Genomic DNA, 22,421 nt, shown 5'->3' on the forward strand with positions numbered 1-22,421 from the left:
ACGGGTGTCACCCCAGGGCATTTCCAGGGGAAGGAGGGGAGAGATGGAGCGTTCCAGCGGCTGAACATTTTGTAGAAGAGATGGAAGCCATCCATCAGCAGCTCCAGCTCAACTTAGAAAGGGCCAAGGCACAATATAAGAAGCAGGCAGACAAGAACAGAAGGGAAGGTGAAACCATAAGGGTGGGGGATCAAGTGTGGTTGTCAACCCAAGGGTTGCCGTTCAAAGGCGGTTGTAAGAAACTGAGGCCCAGAAGATTGGGACCCTTTGAGGTGATTCAGCAGGTCAACCCGGTAGCTTTCAAACTCCGATTACCCAACCACATGAAATTGCACCCAGTGTTCCACAGGTCGTTACTGTCACCATACAGGGGGGGACGTGAAGGGGAGCACGTCAGGGGACCAGCCTTGGAAGAGAGGGAACGCCGCAACCATGTAGCGGAAATCCTCGATTCCAGGTGGAAGGGTAATCAGGTGGAGTATTTGGTGGCGTGGGAAGGGGAACCGGAGTCAGAAAACACCTGGGTAAGTGCAGAGGAAGTCAATGACGAGGTTTTAACAGAAACGTTCCACCAAAGGTTCCCGAGGAAACCTCAGCCTATAGCAAGGTTTAGGAGGGAGTATTTCGGCACCACCGATGAGGAAGAGGAAATGGAAGGGTTCGCGGAGTCGGAGTTGGAAGATGGAGTGGACTCTGATGACGAAGAGTACCTAGAGAGTAGGAACAGCAACAAGTGGAAGGAAGTGTTCGCGACGTCGGAAGATGAGGGAGGTTCTTTCAGGGGTTTTACCTCCTCACCGCCAGTAGGAGAGGAGACGGGAGGGGGTGAAGGGGGCCCTGGAGGGGAGGTGGATGTCAGGGAACTGACATCTAAAGCGCCGCAGGTGCAAAGGCTCCCTGAGGTTGAGAGAGCAGTAGCAGCGGAAGAGGGAACCAGTAGAGGGCGAGCAAGAACTCCAAGGGAAAGTGAGTCGGAGGGATGGCTCAGAGACGCTTCAAGCGAAACCAGTGGGGAGGTCTCAGGACCTCCTATAGGGACACCCACACCTCGACGGAAACTGTCACGCCGAGAGGCCAGACGACGTGTTTCCGTTAAGGAGCTTTTATGTTGGAAACGTTTCCGAAAGCAGCCACTTTCGGATTCTACTAGTGATTGACGCAGCCATGCTGGAGGGGCTCCGTCACAGGCAGAGGTTTGAAAACCTGATCAAACTCTGAGGGAATTGCATTTTACGCACAAGCAGCTCATCGTCCCATCACACGTACATAAAGATGTTTTTCAATTTCCTTGGCAGGTATTTCCCTACAATCCCTAACAAAAATGCTTCAGGCTTTTTTACAAATTTTAATTGGAACATTTTCTTCAACTTATTGTATATCATTTCCCAATATTTTTTAATTTTACTACAATCCCACCACATATGGTAAAAAGTCCCTTCTTTTTGGGAAAGCCCTCCTTTATTCTTCTAGTATGGAAGGGCTGCCTACTCTCTTCTCAGAAAACTAGAGATAAAAGGTTTCTACCAAGTGGGGGAGGCTGGGTTTGGTGGTGTTTTTCCCTTCTGTCAGCCCACTCTGTTTTTCTGCTGCTGGTGGGTGCGATAAATGTTATTTTCCCTGCAGCTAGAACACAAACCAAGCAGATTGGTGAAGGAGGGTAGAGCAGCACTCCCCTCCTCTGCCAGCTTGCTCACTCACCTGATTGCAATTCCTATTCACCAACAGCTACCAGGCAAGCGTGTTAAATAGCAAGCATTTTTTAAAAATTAAACACAAGTCTGAGTTAAATGGCAAAAAAGTGAACTATAAATCTGCTAAATAAGCACCTCCTAATGAACATGTGCTCTTTACTTATGGTTTGGGTGGCTACTTCCTGATTTTCAAAAGAAAAAGAGGACAAACCATAATGCAGATATGTGTATAAAATAGCACATAATATGTATGTGCAGGTGCAAACTTAGAAATAAATTAAAATAGCATGCATCTTTACCCAGGTGAGTCGTGTGCACCTGCTCATTTTGCTGTCCAACTGCTGCTAACTGTTGATGGGCAACTCCTTTACTGGGTAACTTTAAACCCAGGGGTCAGCAACCTAAGGCCCATGGGGTCATTTTACCAGCCCCTGAGCCGCCCCCGAACCGAACCAAAACCAGAGCAGCGTGGGGACTCACTTTCACGGTGCTGGAAAACACATCTGTGCATGTGCAGATGCCAAAAATCGCATCTGTGCAGACGCAGACGCTGGAAATTGCAGGTGTGCACACTCACATGAGCCCACCATCCAGCCCACGGAGGGGGCTCCACAGCAGTGAAGTGGTCCAGGCAAGGTAAGCCTTGCTTAAACCATGCTTGAACAGGAAATCTCTACAACTAGAACGGGGGGGGGGGCTCTATTCACAGACTTAAAAACTGTCAGCGATCCACTCCCTTCTGGGGGGTTCAGCTTTTTTGGGAAGCCAAAGTGGTTGAGCTTCTTTGGGGGGGGGGAGCCAGTGATCTACCACTGATCTACCAAAGATGTCCAGTGATCTACCAGTAGATCACAATCTACCCATTGGACATGCCTGAACTAGAGGACTCCTGTCTGTGAAATGGGACACGTGGCCGCCACTTTTATGTCAAATTGTTTGGATGGATTCCTGTTAGGAGGAAATGCACTTTTCGTGCGTTATGCAGGGAGGTGACCTGGGGTAGCCGCCGTTTCTCTGTTCTGTTCACTGACTCCTGCTATTAGGTCTCCTTTCCTTGCATGGAGAGGCAAGGAAAAAAAGAATTTGCATCTCTTTCTCCTGGAGAGGCTTGAGGCTTTTTGCCCAATTTGTAAACACAACAGACTCCTCTGCCTGCGCAATCTGAGTTCTCCTGCTGTCAGATGGCATAAAGTCTCACATCTCGTCTTACTCTGCAGCCTAGACTTGGGTCGCAGCGCAGCTAGCTGGGGCGCTGGGAAGGCCAGGTTCAAATTCCTGCTCAGCTATGAAGCTACCTCTCCGTCAAACCCTTCCTCACAGGGTTGTTGTGAAAATAAAATTGAGGAGTTGGGAATGGACCAATTTTTATCTAATGATAGGTTTTCATACAATGGAAGAAGAGTGGCATAAAGATGTAAACGATAAAAACTATAGTGCTACCTCGGGTTACATACGCTTCAGGTTACATACGCTGCAGGTTACAGACTCCGCTAACCCAGAAATAGTGCTTCAGGTTAAGAACATTGCTTCAGGATAAGAACAGAAATCGGGCTCTGGCGGCGTGGCAGCAGCAGGAGGCCCCATTAGCTAAAGTGGTGCTTCAGGTTAAGAATAGTTTCAGGTTAAGAACGGACCTCCGGAATGAATTAAGTACTTAACCCGAAGTACCACTGTATTACAACCATTCACATATATAACACTTTTAAAAAACTTATGTTTTAAAAAATACCTGAAAAGCAGATAGATGACATAAATAGGCAGAAGTCTTTCCCATTTAAAATATTGACTCCATTATTTTTATGGTCAGTATAATACCATCATATAAAGAGGTAGATGTCTATATAGACTAAAAATGCACAATAATTTAAGTTGATACCCAATATTAGTCATGCACAGAGTAAACTCACTGGAATCGGTAATAGGAAGTCTGCTCATTTCAATGGGTGATTTAGAGAGAGATCATCCTCAGAGTTTACTTTCACTCCCTTTCCATGTAAGAAGTAAAAGGTTGCCTACAGAATATAAGGCGTCTGGTTTCTCTAATCCAGGGGTCCTCAGACTTTTTAAGCAGGGAGCCAGTTCACTATCCCTCAGACACTGTTGGGGGCCGGACTGTAGTTTGAAAAAAATATGAACGAATTCCTATGCACACTGCACATGTTTTATTTGTCATGCACAAAAAACAGAAAAACAATACAATATTTAAAATGAAGAACGGTTTTAATCAACATAAACTTATAAGTACAGTGGTACCTCTCGTTGCGAACAGGATCCGTTCTGGAGGCCCATTATCAACATGAAAAGCCCGCAACCTGAAGCGCCTTGTCTGTGCAGGTGCACGGCGCGATTTGGTGCTTGTGCACATGCGCGAAGCGCAATGTAGCGCTTCTGCACATGTACGAGCGGCAAAACCCAGAAGTATCCCTTTCCAGTACTTCTGGGTTGCCGCGGGACGCAACCTGAAAAAACGTAACATGAAGCAAACGTAACATGAGGTAGGACAGTATTTCAGTGGGAAGTATGGGCCTGCTTTAGGCTAATGAGATGGTCAATATCCTGTTCCATATTTGTCACTGCTAAAACCTGGTCGTGGCTGACCCCCCCCCCCCCCGACCAAGGAGGCTGGAGGAGAGATGCCTCAACAGCTGCCCGTCTCACTTCTGAGGTGGGGCCTCCTCCCACCTGTTCTGCCAGGCGGCAGAATGAGGCTCCCTGGCCCCGAAATGGCCACTTCCCTGTCCCGCCTCTGAGCGTAATGGCTGAAATGGGAAAGCGGGGGGCGGCCGACCTCCCCCTCTCTCCGCAGCTGCCTCACCTGAGTCGCTTGCCTTGCGCAGTGCAACCTAAGGAACTCTCAGCCATGGGCCATAGGAGAGATAGAGTGCAAAAGTGCTGGCCGGCCTGCTGCGTGTGCTCAGGATCGCATCATTCTTCCTCTTGAATGCTCACCGCCTCCTCTCCCCACAACCAACCAACCACTCATAGCTGTCAACCTTCCCTTTTTTGCGGGAAATTCCCTTATTCCAGCGCCATTTCCAGCTGCTTCCTTGTGCTATCCCGGATTGTTAGATATCCCGTAGACTGTCCCCGGGACAGGTGAGGCTGCTGATCCCTTATTTTCGAGGCTGCTGATCCCATATTTTCAAATCTGAAAGTTGACAGGTATGCAACCACTCGCAGTATCAGTGGACGCCGGATGCAGAAGTCGTGCTTGCGCACGGGACGCCACACTTCCCTTCACCATAGACCCGTTAGACAGTGGCGGGTTCTGCAATTGCCAGGCGGGCCGGGTTCAGGACCCTGGTGGTCCGGATCTGGCCTGCGTACTGTAGTTTGAGGACCCCTGCTCTAATCCTTTGTACGTGTTAATTTATATGCGTTCACACACACACACATACACACACACATTGTAACACTATCCCGGTTCTCAAAATGCCAGGGTGCTATTGCTGAAAAGGCGTTATTCTGCCACTTCCATCCAAGCTGCTATTATTAAAGAAACTATCAGATAGTTTGCAGCAAATCAATAAAATTGTCCCTGGAGCCTATCTCTCCTCTGAGTGGTGAGGCGTTCCTAAGGGCACATGCTTAGCCAGCCTTGATTTTCTTTAGAAAGAGGTCATTGGAAGCTTATGGTGTGTTGTGATATTTGAGTTTATTTTCAAGTATGCCGCTTGAGGAAAGGTGCAAGTGCAACCAGCCTAAAAAATATCAGCATTTGCTAGAAGCTCAGGTTGGGAGAAATGCATGTCCTCTTTGGGGTATGTCATCTCCATTCAGAAGACTTGAGGAAGATCATCTAGTACAGGGGTAGTCAACCTTTTTATACCTACCGCCCAATAATGCATCTTTCTTGATGGTAAAATTTTCTTACTGCCCTGAAGTGAAAGCATGAGGTAGGAGTTGGTAATGCAGGTGAGCTGTGCACAAGCAAGCTGCCAGCTTGCTCTGTCGAGGCTCTTTTTATTAACACAATATGCAAAACCAGTCACTTACATTTTGGACTGTGCCCTTTACACATCTTCCAATCCCGAGATAGAAGGGTGGTACAAAGTTATTTTGGCACCTGTTTCCACCATGTCATTTCCCCCTTGTACAATGTATGACAAAGGAGCCAAAGGTCACAGACAGGGCACGGCAGACCACTGAGAAAGCCAAAGGTTAGATAGAGGGCATGATGTTCAGACAGCTGTGGTTTGTCTGTGGGTGGAAGTGTGCTCCACCCCAGTGGTCATTCCTTCACTGCCCACCAGTGCTCAATGGAAGGAGGATTCAGCTTGTGCCATAGAACCCCCCTACCGCCCACCTAGGATCCTGAAATGCCCATTAGTGGGATGTAGGGACCAGGTTGACAACCCCTGATCTCTTAATTCATTCCTTGGGGAGACAACACCTGAAATCAGCGGCTTAAGGAGCAGTGTGGGGCTGTTTTCCTAGCAGCCCTGCACTGCTCTTTGAACCTCCAGTCTTCAGAGGTCCAAAGAGCAGCTCTGGGAGGGAGACGCAGTTTCCATTGAAAGGAAGCTACATCCCCCTCCTTTAGCAAGGCAGGCTCAAGGAGATTACCTGGCTGTATGTAGCAAAGAGTGGGAGAACACCTTCCCCCAACAAAGAGGGACCATCAGGAGCTCACTCTTAAGCTCCTGGCTGTAACTTCCAACGCCCCACTCTTACCTTGCCCGCACCTGACATCATACATGAATATGACTTTCTCAGAAGAGTCTTAAAGGCCAATGGCATTTTAATTTCCAGACAAGCCCATTTTTAAAACTCATAGATGTTCATCATTCTTCTGCCACTTGCCACCTGGTGGGCAGAACTTGACAGAATGGAGCGGTGTGTGTGTGGTTACCGTACTTTCCTCAATCTCTCCTCCCTGCCCTTTTCTGTTCTGTGCATGTGTACAGGTCTTGCACAAGACCTCTGTATTATTTTTATTTTTAAAGCGAAAAAAAGCTGGTGCATGTTTTACCGTGTGGAGATTTTGAGCAAGCAACTCCTCCTAGCCCAGGTAGTTGGAAATCAAACATGCCTTCCACGTGTGGGAATTGGTGGGAAGAAGCCCTCGCACATGGTTTGTGCTGCTGAGAGCCAAGTGCTTAAGTTGTGTTCAGGTGAGGAAGGGAAATAAGCAGGGATGTCGTGAAACAGGCTGTTGTTTTTTTACTTATTGGATTTTCATAGTAAGGAGAGAGACACATTTAATGGCAAAAGGCAACCTGCTCATTATGATGACAACAGCATTGAGTGTACTCTGCAATTTCAAATCTGGAATCAGTACTTCTTGTTCATGAGCAATTCCAGAATAAACTCTCACCTGGAACCCCATAACTCTTTAAAAGGGTGTTGCAGTATGCACTGGTTGCTCTCAAAAGCAGTCCTGTAAAATAGATCGCTCTTGCTCCCATTTTTCAGACCCGAAGCTGTAGGGTAGTGCTGTAGTCATGTTGAAGAGCGCACAACTTAACATGCAAGATGTTTTGCCATCTCTGTCTGCCTTTATCTCTCTTCCTTTTAATGTAACCATGTTTGTTTATTTATAGGCAACTGCAAGGTTCTTGTGTTTACTTAAGAGAGGATGTACGTTCTTGCAAAAAGGATCTTTCTTCCCCTAATACTTTATTCTGTTGCATAAAGGCGATCGGCAATGCGAAAACAACTCGAAATGACAATAGCAGTCGCTTTGGGAAATACATTCAGATTGGCTTTGACAAAAGATACCATATCATCGGCGCCAACATGAGGACATACCTACTGGAGAAATCGAGAGTTGTGTTCCAGGTTAGTTTGATTCTCATTTTGGACAATATTTTCCTGTGGGTCTCAGCAAACAGCTGCCGTGCATTGATACCCACCCACTGCCCAGTGGTGGATGATACCTATAGCTATCTTCAGACATTATGAGCTATCCAACTTGTCTCTGCTTTTCTCCCACCACACCCTGGCCATGCCCCACAGTGTTTCTCTTAGCCTAACTGTAACACCTAAAAAGGGCTGTTGACTGTGTAATTGCTTCATTGGATCCTGCATTTTTTATGCCTATATCTGCAGGGAAGATGTAGTTCTGGACTGCTGTGTCCAGTGCAGTTCTGCTCTATGTGGGACAGTGGTTAGAGTGCCAGCCTAGGCCCTGGGAAGACCAGAATTCAGATCCCCGCTTGGCCATGAATTTCACTGGGTGGCCTTGAGCCAGTCACTCACTCTCAGCCTAACCCACCTTGCAAGATTGTTGTGAGGATAAAACAGGGAGGAGGAGGAGAACAACTGTGTATGCCAACTTGGGGGGAAAGGTGGAATATAAATACAAATATATAAATATACTTGAGCAGGTTCACCACCAGATGTTATCAAGGACCTAAACTTGAACAAGCTGAGTTATTTATAATCCGTAAACTGTCAGCAGTCATCTAAATAAAGCAATACAAATCCTTAACTGGCATCTGTGGATGTGTGTGGAATCTGTGGCATGGATATGTCTGGAGGAGGGTGAAAGAGGGTGTTCCAGGTTATGCTTAGTGCAAGCTCTTATCTCTGAAACGAAATCTGTCTTACTCCTCAGGCAGATGATGAGAGAAATTATCACATCTTCTATCAGCTATGTGCCTCTGCCAGTCTTCCAGAATTTAAAGAACTCTCCCTAAGTGAGTATATTATCCTTGAGTATTCGGTCACCCTTATCATGTGCTTTCTTATTCTTTGCACTGTGAGATATTTGATCTGAAATTCCATCTAATCAGTTCCTAGATTTTGCAGCCAAGAAATGGAACCCAGGGTGGGACTATGTGCAAGGAAAAGGGGTGGGGCTATGCAGATCTGGAAGACTTGGTCTCTGTGTTGGCCCATTTAGTTCTATAGACGCAGTAAATTGCCCAGTCCTCTGCCTCCATCATATCCTCAAATAGCTATCTAGCAGAGTTTCTCTGTATTGTCCATTGTCTGCTAAAGCATGTTCTCCATAATAGAGAGCACGTGTTGTGGTGGGGGCCAAAAAGGCCACCCCACTGTTGTTGGGCAAATTGGCCACGTGCTGTGATTGGGCAAGGAATGTTGCTGGGGAGAATGTTATGTTGCTAAAGTGTGGGAGGGGTCAGAGGTCTTAAATACAGGGCTTGCAGCCTAGGGCCTTCTCTTGGGCTGCGTGCACCAGATCACCCGCCCACCCTCCCTGAAAAGGGGGGGGGGGTTCGTTGTCCTCTGACCTTGCTATGCCTGTCATGGAGTCGTCTGCCTTGGGGCAGGGGCCTGGTAGAAATTTTGTCCATTTGGCTGATTGGCTGTTGCCATTTGGTTTTTGCCTACTGCATAGCAAATCGTCACAACTTGTAAGGTTGGCGGTTAGGCATTGGTTAAAATTGGTTGGTGGAGGGGTAAGTGCTTACCCCTCCAATGGTGGTGCTGAAAGGGAATTCCGTTAAAGGAATCCAGGGGCTTGCCATTCCTTTCTTCCTAGTCCCTGGCATCGGACTTGGGCCGTGCAAGCCCCAGGGGGCATGAGGGTGAGTGATGAGGGATTGATGCCCAGCTTCATTTCTCCCCAATATGGTTCTCCCTGACTGGCTTCCGCTGGAATCCGGAAGTCAGTTCTGTCCCCTTGACTGGCTTCCGCTGGAATCCCAAAGTCAGTTCTGTCCCTGGGGCAAGGACAGATAGTCGTAACCAATGCCTAAGCAACCACTCACGTGTGTGTATTTAAATAAAGTTGTGGCCAAATTCATGCCGAAAACCTTAAACAAAAATTGTTGTGTGAAGTGTGAGTTATTGGGGTGGCCTGGGGGACCTCGACACGCAACATCCACTCCCAAGGAATGGCATTTTAGACATTTTGGACACCCACTTGCCTTTGTAGCAATCTCCATGTGACATCAAAACTTACTGCAGATTCTAGTGAGGTGTGCAGTTCAGTGTCTGCTGCAGCATCTTGGGTTGATGCAGTTTCATTGATGCAAGCAATGTGTGTTCCTTGTACCTCTTCTCTTATTAAAGCTGCTGTTTGGGTATGACTGAGTGGATCCAGGATGTGCCAATGCGTCCTTCGGGGAGATAGTTGTTCTGGACATCCTGAAAGAGGTGCGATCCAAGCAGTCCTGAAAAAAGGCCACCCTAGATCCATTCGTTTGTGACAACTACCACCTGTTTGCAAATATCCCCCTTTTAGGGACTGCATTGGGACGCAGGTGGTGCTGTGGTCTAAATCACAGAGCCAGAAGGCCGGCGGTTCGAATCCCTGCGATGGGGTGAGCTCCCATTGCTTGGTCCCAGCTCCTGCCAACCTAGCAGTTCGAAAGCACATCAAAGTGCAAGTAGATAAATAGGTACCACTCCGGCAGGAAGGTAAACGATGTTTCCATGCGCTACTCTGGTTCGCAAGAAGCAGCTTAGTCATGCTGGCCACATGACCCGGAAGCTGTCTATGGACAAACGCCAGCTTCCTCGGCCTATAGAGTGAGATGAGCGCCCCAACCCCAGAGTCGTCCGCGACTGGATCTAACAGTCAGGGGTACCTTTACCTTTACCTTAGGGGCTGCATACTGGGTCAACACATTGCCTCACTGTTGAAAAAATTGCAGTGGCTGCTACTTATCTATTGGACTGAGTTCAAGGTGCTGGTTTTGGTATATAAAGCTCTATGCAGTTTGGGACCAGGGTTCCTGAAAGATTGTCTCACCCCTTATATACTCAGTTGACCACTGAACTCTGCAGGAGGGCTTCTTGCAGATGCCATCTTATCAGGAGGTCCATTCTGCACAATGCAGAAATCGGGCCTTTAGTGTGGTGGCACCTTCCCTTTGGGATTTCCTCCCCTTCAATATTTGGCAGTCTCTGTCTCTGTACTGAAGACTTTCTCCTTCCAACAAGTCTTTTCAGTTGAGCTCTTTCGCACTCATTGTCTATAATGGCATTTGATTTATTACATTTCTATGCTGCTTTTCATTCACGCAAATCACAAAGCACCTTACAAACCATACATTAAAATAACTTAACAGACAGCATCTTAAAAAGCAGAGACGTCACCTTTCCAACAAAGGTCCATATAGTAAAAGCTATGGTTTTCCCAGTATGGAAGTGAGAGCTGGACCATAAAGAAGGCTGATCGCCGAAGAATTGATGCTTTTGAATTATGGTGCTGGAGGAGACTCTTGAGAGTCCCGTGGACTGCAAGAAGATCAAACCTATCCATTCTTAAGGAAATTAGCCCTGAGTGCTCACTGGAAGGACAGATCGTGAAGCTGAGGCTCCAATACTTTGGCCACCTCATGAGAAGAGAAGACTCCCTGGAAAAGACCCTGATGTTGGGAAAGATGGAGGGCACAAGGAGAAGAGGACAACAAGGATGAGATGATTGGATAGTGTTCTCAAAGAGTCCAGCATGAGTTTGACCAAACTGCGGGAGGCAGTGGAAGACAGGAGTGCCTGGTGTGCTCTGGTCCATGGAGTCACGAAGAGTCGGACACGACTAAACGACTAAACAACAACAACAACAACAACAACAGAACATCACAAACACAACATAAATCATATAGAATAATTAACAGATTTGTGATGGCCATCAGGCAATGGCTTTTTCCACCGGCCTTGCCACCACCCCACTCCCTGGGCTCCTTTGGGAGGAAGGGCAAGGTATAAATTTAATAAATACATACGTACATTTCTTAGGTTTTATTCAGCCTCTGAGCAATGCATCCAGCTCAAAACATGTAGGGTGCTCGGTCCCTTCGTCAGCAGTTAACAGCACCTGCAAGTCGGGCTTTTTCCTCTCAACATATGAAGAGTCCTCTGGGATCAGGCCAAAGGCTGATCTAGCCCTGCATTCTGTTTTCACAGTGGCCACCCAGATGCTGCCTCTTCACAGGCAGGACCTGCAGAACTCCCCCCCCCCCCCGCCCCACTTGTGATTTCCAGAATCTGGTATTGAGGGTCATCCTGCCTCCAAGGGTGAAAGTGCAATGTGTTAGGATTTTTATCTAGCCGAGCTGCTCTAGCGAGTGGTACTATTGTACTATGTTTTGTATACATCATGTGAGTGTCTGAGAGAGCGTGAGAAAGGAAGTGTGTATTATTTCTTCCTGTGCTGTTGGAAGTTAGTTTCACTTCTGTATGTGTCACAGTTTTCTGTACTGGTGTTCAAAGAGCACAGACGTGCTGATGGAGTCTTTGTAAATAAAGTAGTTTTAGAACTACAATTGAGTCTTTCTTCTGATATGATAAACCAGAAGACTAGCGTGCTCTTTTCAGGAGAGAAGGGTCGCTTATCACCTGTCTCTCTGGACTGAGGAAGATTTACAGCCAGGGAGGACCACTGGAGAGATGCTCCAAAGACTTGGGAAGTTGGTAGCCTTCCCGGGGCGTGTTTCCAACAGAATGTAGACATTGTACATTTGGGTTGCAGCCATAGCATGGCTCTTTACGGCAGCCTTATCTTCAACAACTCACTTGGCAGCCATAGGCAGTGAGGAATTCTGTGCAGACAAGTAAATGAGTGGGTTGCTGGAGGAGGAGGAGATTTGCCCACTGCCAGTCCACTGGTTTGTGTATGCAGGCTACTTTTGTCTTTGTTTGAAGATGAAGATTGAACTCAGCATGAAAGCTCCCCCGCCAAAAACCCCCCTAAGATCTAGAACAGGATAGGGGTGGGGTAGGAGAGGCACATATAAACGACCCCCTTGCACAAAGAAAGCCTCTTTTATTCTATTAAGACAGTGGCTCTCAACTCCAGTGTCTGGAGGGGAAACACTTTGTGGAAAAACCTAGAAATCACAGAAAGCTGAGAGCATGAGGAGGCTATTCCCCCTCATGCCATTTAACTGGATGGGGAATATTTGTGTTTTCTCTTTCTCCTCTAAAGCTTTTGAGACGAGAGAGCTTCTATGGCCTCCAGCTGGGCTTTTTCTCTTGGTGGGTGTTTTAGCATTTATTTCAGAATGGCACGTTTTCTGATCCAGGGGCAAGAAAGAGCCTTTGACCGAACATTCAAAGGCTGTGCTTGAAATTGCGATGAAATCAAACCAAGGACTCATTCTTGGATACAGATGTAGATATAGCTGCTTTCTCTTTGCATGCATGTTTTTGAATGTGTGTGCAACTCACAAACATTCAGGACACCATCCATAAGTGAAAGGAAAACAGTGAAAACTTGCAGATTGACCATAAGCACACTGCTTGTACGAATGTGGAAGCAGGCAGTTCCCACCGATTCTCTCTCTAATACCTGCCTCCCTCTCCCCACCCACCCAATATCCTGTTCCTCTTTTGTTGCTAATTGAACTGGGAGGAAGGAATCACCTTGTCGAAGGCTTCTCCCTTCCAAGAAGGGTTGCTTTTGCCAAGATGGCACCACCTTGCCATGAAGCAGCTGTTTCAGCAAGCACAGAAGGCTTTCTCTTGTTTCTAGGTCATTTGTTTCATTCATGAATCGCTTCCGATAAAACATTCCCAAGACCATTTGTTGGATCTTCCTTCCTTTCGGTCCAAAACTCTTGAGGGAGCAGCAGCATCAATGGAAGAGGAAGTGGTGTGCAGGAAGGGATGTTGTGAGGGGCTGAGACAGGGATGAGGGAAGGATAAATAGAGAAAGTCGTGGGCCTTTGTGTAGCACAGAGAATGATATCTGAATGGAGAATATGAAGCACGTGTGTAAGAGAGGAAAGGTACATTAATATGGGGGGAAGTAGCTGGTGTAAACATGCTTCGGAGTGAATGGCAAATCTCCACAGAGAATGAATTGCAATGAATTTTATAAAATGCACATCTGTGAATTTTAATGGGTCGCCTTTTGTTTTACAGTCATACCTCGGGTTACAGACTCGGGTTACAGATTGCATGATTTCAGGTTGCGCACTGCGCCGAACTCAGAAGTACCGGAACAGGTTATTTCTGGGTTTCAGTGCTTGCACATGCACAGAAGTGTTAAATCGTGCTTTGAGCCAAATTGCGACCCACGCGTGCGCAGATGTGCTGCTGCCGGTTGCGAACGTGCTTCCCGCATGCATCACATTCACAACCCAAGCACCCATTGTATAGGCAATGTACTCTGTGTGTGTGTGCGTAACACACAAATAGACACAGTCTCGTGAAAACAAAGTGATTGTGATCTATGCTTTTATTGGCTTTACTGAGTGTATGCAAGCTATGTTTAATGGAGGGAGGAAGGCGCTTCAAAGAGCAGTTTGCAAACTGTTCTCTGAAGCACCTCCCACTCTACTTGAAACAGCTCATCTGGGCTGCCTGCCCTGCCCCTCACTGCTTGCTTGCTTGCTTGCTTGCCGGCCTGCCGGTCTGTTGTCATGTGGGAGTTGCCATGGCCACCTGTTGGTAGCCATGTGAACTGCAGCATGACAACCATCTTGTAATTTTATCTATAGTATGATACCTACAGATCAGGATAGCCTTTCATGGAAAGTGCCATAAAACTTTCTGTTGTGTTTGTTGGAGTAGACCTGACATGGCTCCCCTGCTGGAGACATAGTATTTATGGCAAGCTGGCACAAGCATGCCTGTCTCTTGATGGTTGAGACATTGAGTGTGACTTGCATATGTGAGCAATCCATCTCATATTAAAACACCACACAGTCTTTTATCCAGGCCTTTGGTTGGTTGGTTGAGTGTCTTTCTGTCCCCTATTTGTTGTTTTGCCTTTGGTTGTTTTTGTGGTTTTATTTTACGATTTTCTGGAAACAGCTGAATATATTTTTGTTTGTTGGTAAGCTTTTCCTGCTGGGTTAAAAGGCCTGTGCCTTTTCTGTATTGTGTGAAAACCTATCATTAATTGATGGTTTTTTTGTACTGTTTTAGTTGTTTGTATGTAAATTGTCTTGAGACCAACGAAGAAGGCAGTTATTAAATAAATAAATGATACTATAAGCTGTGGTTTTATTTATTGGTCGTTTGCTTTTGTTTTTACATCCTTGTGACCCACCATGGTGAAGGTAAAGGGTAAAAGGGCAGTCTGTAAGTAGGAATATTTTCCCCTCACCCTACCTTACCTCAAATGACATGCTTTTCCATTGTGTCCTTTCACCCATCCTTGAGAATTCCACCCACTGGCACTCATTTGTTAACTGGTCCATAGGTTTCAGAGATGTGGGAAGTCATTATACAAGTGCTAAAATGCCCTCATTCACTGGACTCACAAAAACACAACACTGCTTTTTCTAGCAGTCCTCCGTCTTCCCTTGAGGGCTCCCTACTTGGTCCACAAGTCATCATGAAACATATATTGAAATGGATGTTTAAATCCCTGTGAAAGTTTCACATAAAGCTATGCCGTTTTGATTAGAGGGAGATAAAACAGAAAGCTAGAAAGAAAAGGACTTTGCTCGCTGTCCTCAGGAGGAGTTCACTGGAAGCACACTTAATCAAGCAGAACCACTGAGCTAATCATAAACAAAAAAGTTTTTTTAGTGTATAATCAGGTAGAAAATATACATTTTAAGCAGTCCAGCCAAGGTTTACTCCCATATGCCAGCAGTCGAAAAACAAACTCTGGGTTTATTTTTTTTATTTCCAACTTAGAAATCTTTTTGTTCTCCAGTGCAAGATGTGTGCATGTTTCTGTTATTTCAGCTTGACTCGTTCTGAAGCCACGGGGCAGGTCAGAACAGCCCCATCAGCATGTCATGGGAAATGGCAAATTGCTGCACTCCATTTGGAGTAAATGTTACTGAAGATGAAAACGGCACTTCAGGTGCTGTTTTGAAATCCTCCAGACCACTCTGGACTGTGTTGCCTCAAGAGGCAGTAGAGCACCACAGTGTTAGAAATGTTGAAGGACAGCCTCTCTTAGATGCTGTCTAGGGAGAAAAGCTATGACAAACCTAGTCTTCCCATATAAAGACTTATTGGAAAATAAAACACCAAGGTGGCTTTCACCTTTGGAAGCTAAGGCCCAAAAAGGAACCAATATGGAAGCCTACTGGCCAAAATATTGGGAACTGTTAGAAAAAGACGGAGATAATTGGAAATTGCAGAGTATGGAGAAAATGAAGGACAAAGTGCGAGACTGGTTACACTACGCTCAGATTAAGGAAACTTTTAAAAGTGACAAAAAGTTAGGATTCCAGGTGGAGAAATCGAAGTTGGAAACAGAACTGTTAGAACCTAAGACCAAGGTACTTTCAAGAATGTATAACTTGCTGTTGAAATGGAATACACAAGACGAAATGGTTAAGTTGGCTATGATAAAATGGGCACAGGATATTGGGCATAATATTATGTTTGAGGATTGGGAAAGGTTGTGGACCACTGGGCTGAACTTTACTGCATGTAATGCCTTGAAAGAAAATGTAATGAAAATGATATACAGATGGTACATGACCCCAGTTAAACTTGCTAAAATATACCATTCGTCAGATAACAAATGCTGGAAATGTAAGGAAAATGAAGGAACATTCTACCACCTCTGGTGGACTTGCCCTAAGGTGAAGGCCTTCTGGGAAATGATATATAATGAGTTGAAAAAGGTATTTAAGTATACCTTCACCAAGAAACCAGAGGCCTTTCTTCTGGGCATTGTCGACCAGAAGGTGCTAAAGAAAGATAGAACATTCTTTATGTATGCGACAACAGCAGCAAGGATACTACTCGCTAAGAATTGGAAAACTCAAGATCTACCCACACTGGAAGAATGGCAGATGCAACTGATGGACTATATGCAACTGGCGGAGATGACTGGCAGAATCCGAGACCTGGGAGAAGAAAGGATGGAAGAAGATTGGAAGAAATTTAAGATTTACTTACAAAAATATTATGATTTATTGGAATGTTAAAAAAGATGCTTAGTTATAAATAATTGGCCATCACTAAAATAGATTAGGAACTGATGACAAGAGAGATTAAGAAAAACAAATTTGCAGGAGAACAATTTTATAGTAATTAAATAAGCGGTTTTAGAATTTGGAAATAAGATGATAAATTTGCTGGACAAAATTTATTAATGATGCAAATGGGAGTGGGAGGCGTGAGGAAGTTCAAAGAGGATATGAAATTTTGTTAAACAAAGTAATACTGTTTATTGTTATTGGATGTTTTTTTCTTTTCTGTAAAAAAAACCTTAATAAATATTTATAAAAAAAACAAAAACAAACCTAGTCTTCCCAGTAGTGATGTATGGAAGTGAGAGCTGGACCATAAAGAAGGCTGATCGCAAAAGAATTGATGCTTTTGAATGATGGTGCTGAAGGAGACTCTTGAGAGTCCCATGGACTGCGAGAAGATCAAACCTATCTATTCTGAAGGAAATCAGCCCTGAGTGCTCACTGGAAGGACAGATCGTGAAGCTGAGGCTCCAATACTTTGGCCACCTCATGAGAAGAGAAGACTCCCTGGAAAAGACCCTGATGTTGGGAAAGATGGAGGGCACAAGGAGAAGGGGACGACAGAGGACGAGATGGTTGGACAGTGTTCTTGAAGCTACCAGCATGAGTTTGACCAAACTGCGGGAGGCAGTGGAAGACAGGAGTGCCTGGTGTGCTCTGGTCCATGGGGTCACGAAGACTCGGAAACGACTAAACGACTAAACAACAACAACAATGGTATACCTTGAGACCAATTTGTTTCACCCATGGGCGACTTATGCCAGTTTCTGGAAACCACAGGAGGCGAGAGTGCTCTTGTGCTTGAATCCTGTTTGCAGGCTTTCCACTGGCATCTGGTTGAGAATAGGATGCTGAAAATAGATGGGCCATTGAACTTCTCCTGCAGGGCTCTCCTTAAGTCATTATCGGGCAATGCTAGCTTTTCAGCATCAGTGTTGCTGCCACTTACCAGGAAGAAGTGAGGAGGCAGCGGGGAGAGCCAATAGAGCGTTCCACATAACACCGGTCTTGAAAGACCTACACTGGCTCCCAGTACTTTTCTGAGCACAATTCAATGTGTTGGTGTTGACCTTGAAAGCCCTAAACGGCCTCGGTCCAGTATACCTGAAGGACCATCTCCACTCCCATCGTTCTGCCCAGACACTGAGGTCCAGCGCCGAGGGCCTTCTGACGGTTTCCTCACTGTAAGAAGCCAAGTTACAGGGAACCAGGCAGAGGGCCTTCTCGGTGGTGGCACCCGCCCTGTGGAATGCCCTCCCACCAGATGTCAAAGAGGAAAACAACTACCAGTCTTTTAGAAGACATCTGAAGGCGGCCCTGTTTAGGAAAGCTTTTAATGTTTAATAGATTATTGTATTTTAACATTCTGTTGGAAGCTACCCAGAGTGGCTGGGGAAACCAGCCAGATGGGCGGGGTATAAATAAATAAATTATTATTATTATTATTATTATTATTATTATTATTATTATTATTATTATTATTATTATTATTCCTGCTGACATACCTACCACACCTGCCCCAGTAAGTGGCCATGAGACTGCTGCCATGTCATGATGCGAAAAATAATATGTGTGATCTGGAGTTCCAAGTCAATGCATTAGATTACAGCGGTTCTCAACCTGTGGGTCCCCAGATGTTGTTGGACTGCAACTCCCATCATCCCTGAGCTCTGGCCTTCCTAGCCTAGGGGTGATGGGAGTTGTAGTCCAACAACATCTGGGGACCCACAGGCTGAGAAAGCCTGCCTTAGAAGTACGTCAAACTCAGTACGATTTAGCACACATGTGGGGAACCTTTGTCCATCCAGTTGTTACTGAACTGCGATTCCCATCATCGCTGACAATTGCTGGAGCTGACGTTCGGCAGTGTTTTGCTTTTACAAACCGACGCTCTCTGTTTCTTTCCCCCCAGTGCCTGCCGAAAACTTTTTGTACACCTCTTTGGGAGGAGACACATCCATCGAAGGAGTGGATGACGCAGACGACTTTGAGAAAACCAGGCATGCCTTCACTCTGCTTGGTAAGGGATTGTTTAAAAGATGACTTGGATGGTTTCCCAGTGGAACATTTGGATGATATGGCTGTCCTTTGCAGAAGGTGCTGCATAACCGCCCAGGAGGTTTAATGTGATCTCATAACCCTTGAAGGCATTTGGGTGTGGGTGTGTGCATGCACACAACCACAACACACCCAAACACACACACCTAGTCAGCTTTGCCTTGCTTGTCTACCTATTTAATTTGAATAATGCTTTGCAGGCATATAGCTATTCGTGCTTTCCTCGACATGGAAATTGATCTTGCCATGCTAGTCAATGAATTTTAGTAAATGATTCACTCCAAAGATTTTTAATCGGACCGCAAGTTTGTTAATTCATTTTAATAAAAGCGTTTGCAAAAATCTATGGCTGAGAAGAGGTATTCACACCACCACCCTAGTTTCCTGCAAGGGAGGAAATGCTTCTAAGATGGTGCTTCCTGGAATATGTGCAGGTATTGGTTAAAAATATTATATATGCTTTTTCTTCAAAAAATTATTTACTCATACGCATATTTGTGCCGATTACTCAATTCATTATAATCCGTTTTAGTTTGTGCTGAATCCGAGTGTCTGTCCATCTAGCCCAGGCATAGGCAAACTCGGTCCTCCAAATGTTTTGAGACTACAGTTCCCACCATCCCTGACCTCTGGTCCTGTTAGCTAGGGATGATGGGAGTTGTAGTCCCAAAACATCTGGAGGGTCAAGTTTGCCTATGCCTGATCTAGTCCAATAGTGGTTGCCTATCAGTGTTTCGCAAACTTGGGTCCCCAGCTGTTGTTGGACTACAGTTCCCATCATCCCTGACCACTGGTGCTGCTAGCGAGGGATGATGGGAGTTGTTGTCCACACATTCATGCCTATGCTTGGAACCAGGAGAGCTGGAAATAGGAATGTTGTTACTGCTGTTATTTTAAGGCTGAGGTTCTTAGGGCAGGAGCAGGAATCACACCCTATAGATCTCCTGCAGCCACGTGAAAGCAATTCTCCAGGCACATTCCCTCTGTGAAGACTGGATATTGGTTGTTTCTTTCAGGAGTGAAGGATTCCCATCAGTTGGCCATTTTTAAGATACTCGCCGCTATCCTGCACTTAGGAAATGTGGACCTTCAACCAGAACGTGATGGAGAATCCTCCAGTATATCAGTAAGTTCTCTGTGTTGTTGCTGCTGTTGTTATAAATAATAATAATAATAATAATAATAATGGTAACAATTAATTAATTACCTGTCCTTCACCCTGAGGCCCCAGGACATGTCACAACAATTAAAACACAATATAGTCATACCTTGAGTTGAATGTGCTTCGGGTTGAGCTCGTTCGAGTTGCGCTCTGCGGCAACCCGGAAGTAACGGAGCGTGTTACTTCCGGGTTGAGCTGCTCGCGCATGCGCAGATGCTCAAAATGACAACACGCGCAGACGCACCGTCTCATCTTGCGTTCCGTTTGGGATGCAAATGGGGCTCCAGAATGGATCCCATTCGCATCCCGAGGTGCAACTGTGTTAAAAACAGTTTAAAACAACAATACAATCTCAGGAATACGGTAAACATGTGCCATTTGTTTTGTCCCCAAATTCTGATAACATAATTTAGGGCTCTTTCGGGATTGTGCTACAGCTCTCCCAATCGCCTAAGCTTGTAGGATAGCTCAGTCGGTAGAGCATGAGACTCTTAATCTTGGGGTCATGGGTTCAAGCCCCCCCACTGCTGGGCAAAATATTCCTGCATTGCAGGGGGTTGGACTAGATGACCCTTGGGGTCCCTTCCAACTCTGCAGTGCTGGGATTCTATAAGTCTGGGGAGCAGCTAATTTTAGCTGTGCAGTTAGAGAACAGAAGACTCTTGTATTTCTCTCCTTACAGACATGTAGGTTAAGCATGGGAAAAGTATTCAGAGTGTGCTGGTCCTTAAACCAGCATCCGTACCTCCCAAATCAAAATGCCTGAACAAAACCCAAGCTCATGAGTAACACATCTAAAAAAAAGGAATCCACTCTAAAGTTGTACTAGAAGTTCCACTTTCGTTTCTTACGTGCTTCTTATTCAAGCAGTATGAATACAATAATATAAACAGTGGCGCTGTGGGTTAAACCACTGAGCCTAGGGCTTGCCAATCAGAAGGTCGGCAGTTCGAATCCCCGTGACGGGGTGAGCTCCCATTGCTCGGTCTCTGCTCCTGCCAACCTAGCAGTTTGAAAGCACGTCAAAGTGCAAGTAGATAAATAGGTACCGCTCCGGCGGGAAGGCAAACGGCGTTTCTGTGCGCTGCTCTGGTTCACCAGAAATGGCTTAGTCATGCTGGCCACATGACCCGGAAGCTATACGCTGGCTCCCTCAGCCAATAAAGCGAGATGAGCGCCGCAACCCCAGAGTCGTCCACGACTGGACCTAATGGTCAGGGGTCCCTTTACCTAGCGCACTGTTAAATCTGTGGCAATTGTGATGTCCTGTTTCAGGGAAGTTTTCTGCCTTAATTAAAATATTAAAATGTGCTTTTGCACAGTGTCGCTGTTACCCAAGAGATGGGCTGTTTTAACTTCAGGGCTTTGATCAATTGGGTACATAAACAAATCTTCACTTGTACCGTTGTCTTCCCTTAATATCATTGGTGTTATTTAATTAAAATGTAAGTGCAGCTCTGTGACGCTAGATCCGTCTGTTAACTCGTTTAATTAGTGACGAGGCAACTTGGTGTAACAGAATGTGATTGCGTAGAGAAGAGATTGGCTTGGTGCGGCCCTCCACTCACAACGCTGCTTACAGGGGAGCAACTGTCTCCATGGGCTGTTTGTCTCTGTCCTGGCTTGTGTATGGCAGTCAATTGCCAAGGAGCACATGGCAAAAACTGGAGTGGTGCCTCAGTTGCCGTTCACAGTCAGGTTTGGAGGTATCGCCTTGAGGCATGTGGCACAGAACCACATTCCTGACCCTTCAGCCCTTGCTCAGTTCAAGACATGATCCCTGTTTTAAAATTGCTGGCTGCCCAATTTCATGCAGTTTCTCAGGGTTAAATAAGTGGGAGGCACAAATTGACCTTGATCCTAGTTGTAGGTGTATGCCATTGTAAAGCAGGGGGTTTTAAAGCTACGTTTGCTCTGGAAATAAGCAATGGAAAGTACCGTATTTTTCGCTCTATAGGACGCACCCGGCCATAGGACGCACCTTGTTTTAGAGGAGGAGAACAAGAAAATAAAATTCTCCCCCTCTCTGCTCAGCGCCCCTTCAGCGAAGAGGCAGGAGAAATGGAGCCCCTTCCATTTCTCCTCCCGCTTGGCTGAAGGGGCGCTGTGCAGCTCTCCCTCTCTGCTGAAGCCAGGAGAGTCTTGCTCTCCCGGCTTCAGCAAAAGGAACCTGAAGCCTCCGGAGCGCACCGACGCTTCTCGCTCTCCAGGCTTCAGCGAAAGCAACGCAAAGCCTCTGGAGCGCGGAGGGAGCGCTCCCTCTGCGCTTCGGAGGCTTTGTGTTGCTATCGCTGAAGCCAAGGAGCCTGCATTCACTCCATAGGACGCACACACATTTCCCCTTAATTTTTGGAGGGGGGAAAAGTGCGTCCTATAGAGCGAAAAATACGGTAACTCTCCTCCTGCTGCTTTTCCTCCTTATTTTCCAAAATAGCAGTATGTGGCAAGTTTTCCAAAGGAAGCGTTGATGGAATAGGCATGAAAACACTGTTGAAAGGAGGGCACCATAGTAAACGTTCTTCATTTCCGTTATCTAACTGGCCGCAGGGTGTGGAGAGATCCTGTTTTTAAATATAGTGGACGCTCGAGTTGCGAACGCGATCCGTGCGCGATGCACATTTGCAACCCGCAGCGGCGCGTCTGCACACACACAGGTTGCAATTTGGCACTTCTGCACATGCGCAAAGTGCAAATTAGCAC

General features: G+C 46.0%; 1 protein-coding gene across 3 annotated transcripts in view; it reads left to right on the top strand.

The window, feature by feature from the left end:
- Nucleotides 1-22,421, top strand: part of MYO5B (myosin VB) — a 295,897-nt gene that overhangs the window by 154,211 nt on the left and 119,265 nt on the right. For all 3 annotated transcript variants that reach the window (XM_081929539.1, XM_081929540.1, XM_081929541.1), the window contains exons 6-9: nt 7,329-7,472; nt 8,251-8,332; nt 18,414-18,521; nt 19,576-19,685. In XM_081929539.1, the coding sequence (XP_081785665.1) occupies nt 7,329-7,472; nt 8,251-8,332; nt 18,414-18,521; nt 19,576-19,685 (444 nt within the window). The remainder of the gene's footprint in view (nt 1-7,328; nt 7,473-8,250; nt 8,333-18,413; nt 18,522-19,575; nt 19,686-22,421) is intronic.

The sequence above is a fragment of the Podarcis melisellensis genome, assembly GCF_964234715.1.
Source record: "Podarcis melisellensis genome assembly, chromosome: 11".
Lineage (NCBI taxonomy): Eukaryota > Metazoa > Chordata > Lepidosauria > Squamata > Lacertidae > Podarcis > Podarcis melisellensis.